General features: G+C 44.7%; 1 protein-coding gene across 1 annotated transcript; it reads left to right on the top strand.

The window, feature by feature from the left end:
- Positions 1 to 1,935: 1,935 nt before the first annotated feature.
- On the top strand, positions 1,936 to 4,448 carry LOC136385504 (transcription elongation factor A protein-like 3). The gene is made up of 3 exons (XM_066356483.1): positions 1,936 to 2,238; positions 2,751 to 2,817; positions 3,179 to 4,448. Exons 1-3 carry the CDS (start codon positions 2,058 to 2,060, stop codon positions 3,786 to 3,788), a joined length of 858 nt encoding a protein of 285 aa, XP_066212580.1. The 5' UTR covers positions 1,936 to 2,057; the 3' UTR covers positions 3,789 to 4,448.
- The last annotated feature ends 5,001 nt before the right edge of the window (positions 4,449 to 9,449 follow it).

The raw sequence follows: 9,449 nt of genomic DNA, 5'->3' as shown, positions 1-9,449 counted from the left end.
AAGAGAGAGACAGAGAGGAACATCTGTTTCTGTATGTGCCCTGACAAGGGATTGAACCCGAAACTTCTGTACTTGGAGACAAAGTTCCAATGAACCGAACCATTAGGCCAGAGTGGGTGTTGATTTTTTAAAAGGATCGATTGATTGATTTTAGAAAGAGAGAGAGGAAGGGAGAAAGAGAAAGAGAAATATCTAATTGTTCTTCCCATTCAACATTTACTGGTTGACTTCTGTATGTGCCACAACCAAGGATCAAACACACAACCTTGGCGTATCAGGACAGTGCTCCAATCAACTGAGCTACCTGGCCAAGGCTGGTGTTGAATTTTGTTACTATACGCCTTGAGTGAGCTTTAGTTTCAACTCAGTTTGTCACTGGTTTATTCCTTAACCTTTATTTTATTATTATTACTTTTTAGAGAGAGAGAGACAGGGACAGACAGGAAGGGAGAAAGGTGAGAAGCATCAGTTCTTCTTTGTGGCACCTTAGTTGATCATTGCTCGCTTTTTCAAGTATGCATTGACCAAGGGGCTCCAGACAAGCCAGCAACCTTTGGGCTCAAGGCAGTGACCATGAGGTCATGTCTATGATCCCTTTCTCAAGGTGGCGACCCTGTACTTCATCTGTTGAGGCTGTATTCAATCCTGATGAGCCCACGCTCAAGCTGGAAACCTCAAGGTTTTGAACCTTGATCCACAGCATCCCAGGATGATGCTGTGTCTACTGCGCTACTGCCTAGTCAGGCCTTAACCTTTGTTCTTTAACAAAACGCCCTCAAGACAAAGTTAACTATATGAATAATAAAAGAAAACATGGGTGCCTGTCAGGTGGTGGCATTGGACTGGGATTCTGAGGACCCAAGTTTGAAACCCATAGGTCACCAGCTTGAGTGTGGGCTCATCCAGCTTGAGCACAGGGTCACTGGCTTGAGTGTGGAATCATAGATATAACCTCAAGATCACTGGCTTGAGCCCAAGGTTACTGGCTTCAGCAAGGTGTCATCTGGTCTACTGTAGCCCCCTGATCAAGGCACGTATGAGAAAGCAGTCTATGAACAACTAATGTGCCACAACTATGAGTTGATGCTTCTCATCTCTTTCCCTTCCTGTGTTCCTTTTCTCGCACGATAAAAAAAATAGTAAATAAATTTAAAAAGAAAACATGGGTAAATTCCTTTGACTTTATGTAGAAAAGGGTCATTTACTATTAAAATCTAGATGCAATAAAAGTATGATAAATTTGATTACTTTTTTAAATGTATAGAAGAAATACACCATAAAATCACAAAGCAACCAACAAACTGGAAGTAGGTATTTGCAGCACATATAATAAAGGCCTAATAGTTAATATATAAAGAAAACTTGAAAATGAGGGGTGAAAGACCAATAGCCCAATAGAAGACTGGAAAGACAAGAACATACAATTTACAATAATATTAAAATGTTCATTAAACAGAAATGCAAAATAAAATGCCTTTGAGAGACTTCATCTATTACATTAGTGGAAATTAAAAAATAGGTCACATGTTATATTAGGGTGTGGGGAACGCATACTCCTACATTACCGGTGGAAAGCAGAAAAATGAGTCTGAGCCTCAAGGGCAGGGATAGCCTGGCGATGTAATTTAGGAATCATCTGTGTTTGAAGGGAAATGAACACAGATCACGCAGGCAGAGAGAACACACGGGCTGAGTGAGAAGGGAGGAGGCCCAGGAAGACCCTACTCAGGTAGCAGGGCAGCTACGTGGCAGGCACCGTCACCGGCGCTCTGGGTCAGGCAGAGCCGGTCTTGAACGTGGGCTGGGGCGCAGTTGCTGAGCACTCCTAGGGAAGTCCAGCACCCTCCGTGGGATGGATCAGCTGTCACACCTGGCGACAAGGGGCATCTCACAGGGATGCACCAGGAAGTCTTGGAGTCAGAAAGCTGCCTCCAGCTGTTTCGGTGACTCGCCCATTGCTATCACCCCCACCCCACTCATGCACACACCATCAGCAGCTGTCAGGTCCCTCGGAATATGCGTGAGGGGGGAGCAAGCTGGTGTGATGCGGCGCTCACATGACCGGCCGGGCACCCACGTGGGCAGCAGCGCCCCCTCCATCAGATCCTGGCGCCGTCCGCTCCTGTTGCCCGTGTGGTGCCAGCTCCCTGAGCTGCGCGGGCAGCGGGCGAGGGGCCAGCGGGCTTCCACCAGCCCGAGGAGCCACAGGCCTGGCCCGGGCCGCAGGTCAGTGCGCAGGTAGGTGCTGTGGAAAGGACCCTTGAGCAGCGGTGGGGGTGGAGAAAGCGAAGTAGTCCTGGAGATGGGGGAAACGAGGGACGCAGTGTGGGTGGGGGGCAGGTGGGAAGGGAGAACCCCATCACAAACCCCACCATCTCAACCCCCCCACCTCTGCACCCTCCATCCATTTTAGAGCCCGAAATAGTTGGGGGCGCCCCTGCAGTGCGACAGTGAAACGTAGGCATATTCTGGAAATAACTAACCCCCGTCACTACGCCAAATGAGGAAATATTTACCTCCGTGAAAAGGGGGCGAGAGTGGGGTGGGTTGCAGGTAGGGGTGGTGGACACAGAGCCAAACAGTTTGGAAAGCGTCCCGGTCTGGTGCCCAAGGCTTGAAGACAGATATGGGGACTGGGGTGCGGGGCAGGTAAGGGAGGGCAGCGTTGGGTGTGCAGCGCCCAGATTCAGGAGAGGGACCTCAACCCACTGAGCACGCAGCACCCGTCCTTGTCTGCTGTCTGTCTGCAGCTCTGCGTGACGGTCCCCAGCACTCTGCAAGGCTAGGAGAGGAAGAACCTGTCCAGAATCCCTGCAGGTCAGTGAAAGGGGGAGGGGCTCTGGAGGTGGTGTGTGTGTGTGTGTGTGTGTGTGTGTGTGTGTGTGTGTGTGTGTGTGTGGAGCACAGCTTGGGCAAAATCTGAGGGCCTACCTCCACGTATCATATAAAGACCCCCCCCCCCGCCAGGCCGAAGGATGGTGCAGGTGGCAGGGCCTGCCAGAGAAATGGTTGCCTCTGGTGTGTGGGAGGAACAAGGGGGGAAAGTCTGGCAGAAGGCCAGGTCAAGGGAACCCTGACTGCCGGCCAGATGCCAGTGCCATCCTGACCTGCACTCCACCCCCAGCCTCAGTCTCCCTTGTCGTCTCTTTCTCTGCTCTCTCCCCACCCCACTCCCCAGGGACAGCAGAAGGAGGGGCCATCTCGACATGGAAAAACTCTACAAGGACAACGAAGGAAAGCTGGAAAACGAGGGAAAGCCAGAAGATGAAGTAGATACAGAAGACGAAGGGAGGTCGGATGAGGAAGAAAAGCCAGATGTGGAGGGAGAGCCAGGGCACGAAGATGAGCACCAGGAGGAGGCGCAGCCAGGGGGTGAGGGGGGGCAAGAGGAGCAGAGCGAGTCCGCAGGTGAGGGCAAGGCACGCAGTGAGGGCAAGCCGGAGCCCCAGGCCCAGCCAGAGAGCCAGCCCCGGGCCGCGGAAAAGCGCCCGGCTGAAGATTATGTGCCCCGGAAGGCAAAGCGGAAAACGGACAGGGGCACGGACGACTCCCCCAAGGACTACCAGGAGAACCTTCAGGAAAGGCATCAGGGCAGTGAGGAGATGAGAGAAGGTGGAGATGTGTCCAGGGCTCAGGAACAGCTAAGGAAAAACCAGAAAAGGGGTGGTTTGCATTGGATGCAAAGAGAGGTACAGGATCCATTAGTGCCAAGGGGCCAACGCGGTGTGAGGGGAGTGAGGGGCGGAGGTAGGGGCCAGAGGGGCTTACACGATATCCCCTATCTTTGATGCCCTCTGTCGTCAAATCTGATATCTCTGGCGGAAATATTGCAGACCCTGCTTTCCCTGGTGGGCAGTTGCCAAGTGATGTCTTTCATCTGAAGCTGATACTTTGCTTTTGGTGTGTGTCACTCTTGTTACCAGCAGCCTTTTGATCCAACTATACAGTGCTCTGTGTTTCAGTAGGCGATATTCACCCATGTGCATGGAAAAGATGTTCATGGTACTTTGTAAAACTAAAAAGAAAAACACTGTTTTCAGAGCCACATATACAGTGTCAGCCCATTTTTGTCAAAGATATGAATGTTTGTATAATGCATTTGTGTACATAGAAAACTCTGAAAGTATGTATACACTAAAAAGCAGGCAATGGTTTTTCTGCATGATAGCCCAAAAGAGGTCTTGCCTGTGCTAAAAAAAAAAAAAAAAAAAAAAGAGTCCAATCACCTGATGGTTAGGTACCTCCATGCCATTCCTTTGAGGGCGTGACCATCCCGTGTTGTCCCCTAGTTGTAACCATTGTCAAGGGTTACTGATGTCCCTTTTCCTGGGTCTACTAATGTCTTATGGCTCCATCCGTGATTCTTTTTCTTTGCTTTGCTTACTAATCTCCCCTTTTTCCTAAAGGATATGGATTATGTTTGTCAAAATAAAGAATCCAGAAATCAATACATGGTTCACCATTGAAATGTTCAGTGAGCTTATGGGGGCAATGGAGACACTCAAAACTCTTGTCAGAATGTAAAATGATAAGTAAAACACATGATCTCTAGGGCTCATTGCTAGAGGAATTAACCTGGGAGTTATAGCAACAGATCCAACGCTGTACAGGTCAGTCTTGTTGTCTGTGAAATAGGAATAAAACTTGCCTCACAGACTGTTGGGTGGATCAGATGAGGTACTGAGTATGAGAGCTTGCTGTGCTGGCTCCTTTGCAGTAGTAGGAACCTGAAACTTATCAGACACTCAAGGGAGAACTGAAGGTTGGTCTCACCTGTGGCCAGGAGCAAGTCCAAGTAGCTGAGAAGAGATAGCACTCTTCTCTGAATACTGGCACTTATGTTCTGCTGTGCCTTGTACCCTTGGCTGACAGCTATTGATATGGAGTCCTCATGGTGAGGGCTTTCTGAAGCCATTAGTCTTCACAGGGCCAAAGCTCCTCTTTGACTCCTATAGGAGTGTGGATAAAGCCTGTCTCCGAACTTCAGAGTTGCACCTACCCAAGTGTACTGCCCCAGGGCTATCTGGGCCTGCTGCATTACACTGTTCTTGGTAGTCATTAATATTTTTTAGTTCATTTATATTTGCTTATAGTTTCTTTTCTCTTCATAAGACTCATATATTTTGCCTGACAAGGTGGTGACACAATAGATAGAGCATCGGATTGGGATGCAGAGGACCCAGGTTTGAGACCCTGAGGTAGCCAACTGGAGCATGGGTTCACCTGGTTTGAGCAAAAAGCTCACCAGCTTGGACCCAAGGTCGCTGGCTTGAGCAAGGGGTTACTCGGTCTGCTGAAGGCCCATGGTCAAGGCACATATGAGAAAGCAATCAATGAACAACTAAGGTCTCGCACTGAAAAACTGATGATTGATGCTTCTCATCTCTGTCCCTGTTAAAAAAAAAAAGACTCATATATTTTGGTTCCACTGGGGGCTGTGTCCTGAGGCTAATCTATGCACCGGTCAATGAATGATGATTTGAACTGGACACCATACTGCAGTACCCCAGGGAAACCATATCTAAATTTACATACTTTTCTTAGTGTGAGTTTATTCTCTAAAATGTCTCCTGTCTGACTTGCTATATAATATCAAGGGACTGATCCACACATAATCACAAGAGTGTTACACAACTGAGTTTCCAAGCTGAAAATATCTCTTCTCATTCCAAACCAATTCCAACTGGAAAGGGTAATAGTCTCTTGAAAATATCAAAAACTCAATGTGAGGCATTTTTTAACCTACCAGTATGTTCCTTTCTAAAAATAGACTTTTTCTTATTTATTTTGATATTCCTTATACTGTAGTTGACACATTTATATAATAAGTTATGATTGAATCAGAAACTCTGAGTTTAAAGAGATACACCATTTATGGAACAGAAGACTCAATAGTGTTAATATGATAATTCTCTCCAAAACTAATCTATAAATTCAATGCCATCCCAACAGAAACTTCAGCAAAATAGAATTCTAAAAGTTATATGGAAAAGCAAAGGACATAAAATAACCAAAATATTTTGAAAATGAAGAACAAATTTAGAGGAATCATTGCCTGATTTCAATACTAACTGTAAAGCTACAGTAGTTAAGACTGTGTAGTATTGGCATAAGGATAGACATACAGATCAGTGGAATAAAACAATCCAGAAACAGACCTGTACATATATAGTCAATTCATTTTTAAAGGTCCCAAAGTAATTCAGAGAAAGGTAGACTTTTCAACAAATGATGCTGTAACAAATGGATATTGTTGTTCTTTCTTTCTTTTTCTTTCTTTCTTTCTTTCTCTTTCTTTCTTTCTTTTTTCTCTTTCTTTCTTTCTTTCTTTCTTTCTTTCTTTCTTTCTTTCTTTCTTTCTTTCTTTCTTTTCTTTTCTTTTCTTTTCTTTTCTTTTTTTTCCAGAGAGACAAATAGGAAGAGAGAGATGAGAAGCATCAACTTGTGGTTGTGGCACTTTAGTTCATTGATTGCTTCTCATATGGACCTTGACTTGGGGGCTACAGCAGATCAAGTGACTCCTTGCTCAAGCCAGGGACCTTGGGCTCAAGCCAGAAACCTTGGGCTTCAAGTTAGTGACCTTTGGGCTCAAGCCAGTGACCATGGGGTCATGTCTATGATCCCATGTTCAAGCTAGCAACCCTGCACTCAAGCTGGTGAGCCTACACTCAAGCCACTGACCTCAGGGTTTCAAACCTTGGTTCTTAGTGTCCCAGGCCAATGCTCTATCCAGTGAGCCACTGCTTGGCTAGGATGGATGTTGTCTTAATTTGATCTGCTAAACAAAAATACTACAGATGGGGTGGCTGAAAAACAAAGGTTTATTTTTCACAGTTCTGGAGTCTGGGAAGTCTAAAATTAACATGCTGCCAGATTCGGTGTCTGATGAGGGCCTGATTCCTGGTTCATAAACAGATAGTTTTACATGGCAGAAGGGGCAAAGGAGCTCTCTGCAGTCTCTTTCATAGTGGAACTAATCTCATTCACTTATTGGGAGGATCTTGAGATCCAAATGCTACCAGGCCACATACCCTTCTAAATAGCCAATACTTATTCATATGGTGAGTGTACCCACTGGAGGCATCTACTACAGAGGGAACTCTATGTAATTGGGAGAAAAAAATCCTCATCTCTGTAGATATCATTCAGCCTTTCCTCCCAGAAATTCCAGTGTTTGCTCAATGAGCCCATGCACAAAGGAGGAGCAGAGCTATGCAAAAGCTCAATATATTGACTCCCTTTACCAACCTGATCTGACTACTGCCACAGCTGAGTCCAAAACCTGCCAACAACAGAGGCCAATGTTGAGCCCCTAACACGGCACCATTTCTAGGGAGTACCAGCCATCCACTTGAAAAAGGATGACTACAGTGGACCTCTCCACCACAGAGAGACTGTTTTGTCTTTAAATGAAAATAATTACACTTTTTAAGATAGCAGTTTTATTGAGATGTAATTCATATGCCATGAAATTTGGCCTTTTAAAGTGTACAATTCAGTTGTATTGAGTATATTCACACAGTTTTAAAACCCTGTACATTAGCAAACACTACATATTCCCATCCACCACCATCCTCACCCCAGCCAATTACTGGCAACCACTAATCTACCTTCTCTCTGTATGGATTTGGCTACTGTGGACATTTCATATAAATGGAGTCATACAATATGTGGTCTCTTCTGACTACCTTCTTTCACTCAACACATTTTTTCAAAGATTTTATTTAGTGATTTCACAGAGAAAAGAGAAGGTGGGGGAAGAGAGAAGTAGTTGCTTCACTCTAGCTGTTCACTGGTTGCTTGTTGTATGTTTCTTGACCAGAGAAGCCCAGGGGTTTGAACCAGCAACCTCAGCGCTCCAGGTTGTTGGTTTATCTACTGCACCACCACAGACCAGGTTTATCATAATGTGTTGAAGATTCACCCACGCTGCAGCATGTATCAGTGCTCCATTCCTTTTTACTGCCTAATAATATTCCATTAAATGCTATATCTCATTTATTTATCCATTCATCAGTTTATGAACATTTGGGTTGTTCTCATTTTTGGCCATTATGAATAATGCTGCTATGAAAATCTGTGTAAAAGTTATTGTTTGAACATGTTTCAATTATTTGGGATATATATACCTATCATAGAATTGATGGGTCATAGAGTAACTCTGTTCAACATTTTGAGGAATTGCTAAATGATTTTAAAAAGGGGAAGCATCATTTCACATTCCCACCAACAATGTATGAGCTTCTAATTTCTTCATATTCTCACTGCGACTTCTTTGGTGTTTTTAAAAAATCTATCCTAGTGAATGTGAAGTGATATCTCATTCATATTTGCATTTCCATAATGGGTAATGATAATAAATATATTTTCATGGGTATAGTGACAATTTGTATATCTTATTTAGAGAAATAGCAATTCAAAACATTTGCCCATGCCTGACCAGTGATGGCACTGTGGGTAGAGCACTGACCCAGAACACCAAGGTTTCTGCCTTGATCCTGAGTTTGCTGGCTTGAGCCTGGTGTCGCCAGCTTCAGCACAGGGTCGCCAGTTTGATCCCCAGTCAAGGCATGTATGAGAAGCAATCAATGAACAACAAAGAGTGCTGCAATATGAGTTGATGCTTCTCATCTTTCTCCCTTTGTGTCTCTGTCTCTTTCTCTTCCTCTCATTAAAAAAAAGAAAGAAAGAATAGGTTGTGGGTTCGATATCTGGTCAGGACATATACAAGCATCAGCCAATGAATGCATAAATAAGTGAAACAACAAATCGATGTTTCTCTTTCTCTCTCCCTCTTCTCTCTCACTCTCTATAAAAAAATTAAAAATTAAAAAAATCCCCAAATCAATGTAAAACACTATATCAATAGAATAAAAAACAAAAATCAAATGACAATCTCAAAAGGTACAGAAAAAGCTTTTTTTTTTTTTACAGAGACAGAGAATCAGAGAGAGGGATAGACAGGAATGGAGAGAGATGAGAAGCATCAATCATCAGTTTTTCATTGGGACACCTTAGTTGTTCATTGATTGCTTTCTCATATGTGTCTTGACCGTGGGGCTACAGCTGACCGAGTAACCCCTTGCTCGAACCAGCGACCTTGGGTCCAAGCTGGTGAGCTTCTGCTCAAACCAGATGAGCCGGTGCTCAAGCTGGCAACCTCGGGGTTTCGAACCTGGGTCCTCTGCATCCCAGTCCGACACTCTATCCACTGTGCCACCGTCTGTTCAGGCAGAAAAAGCATTTTTAAAAATCCAACACATTTTCATGATAAAAGCACACAGCAAACTAGAAATAGAAAAGAACTTCTTCAATCTGACAAAAGACATCTATGAAAAATGCACAGGTAACATACTCAATGGTGAAAAACTATGCTTTCTCCTTAAGATCAGGAACAAGATAAGATGCTACCTCTTTCCACTTCTACTCAATGTTGTGCTAGCCATGGA

Source organism: Saccopteryx leptura, chromosome X, assembly GCF_036850995.1.
Source record: "Saccopteryx leptura isolate mSacLep1 chromosome X, mSacLep1_pri_phased_curated, whole genome shotgun sequence".
Classification (NCBI taxonomy): Eukaryota; Metazoa; Chordata; class Mammalia; order Chiroptera; family Emballonuridae; genus Saccopteryx; species Saccopteryx leptura.
Note: the sequence above shows the minus strand (reverse complement) of the source record. Positions and strands in the feature narration are given on the sequence as shown.

What these genes read in the sequence shown, in the direction of transcription:
- LOC136385504 (XM_066356483.1), top strand. Translation starts at nt 2,058, where the DNA reads ATGACCGGCCGGGCACCCACGTGGGCAGCAGCGCCCCCTCCATCAGAT. An exon ending in GGCCGCAGGTCAGTGCGCAG is followed by an intron (nt 2,239 to 2,750) that starts GTAGGTGCTGTG and finishes GTCTGTCTGCAG; the next exon opens with CTCTGCGTGACGGTCCCCAG. An exon ending in CCTGTCCAGAATCCCTGCAG is followed by an intron (nt 2,818 to 3,178) that starts GTCAGTGAAAGG and finishes CCCACTCCCCAG; the next exon opens with GGACAGCAGAAGGAGGGGCC.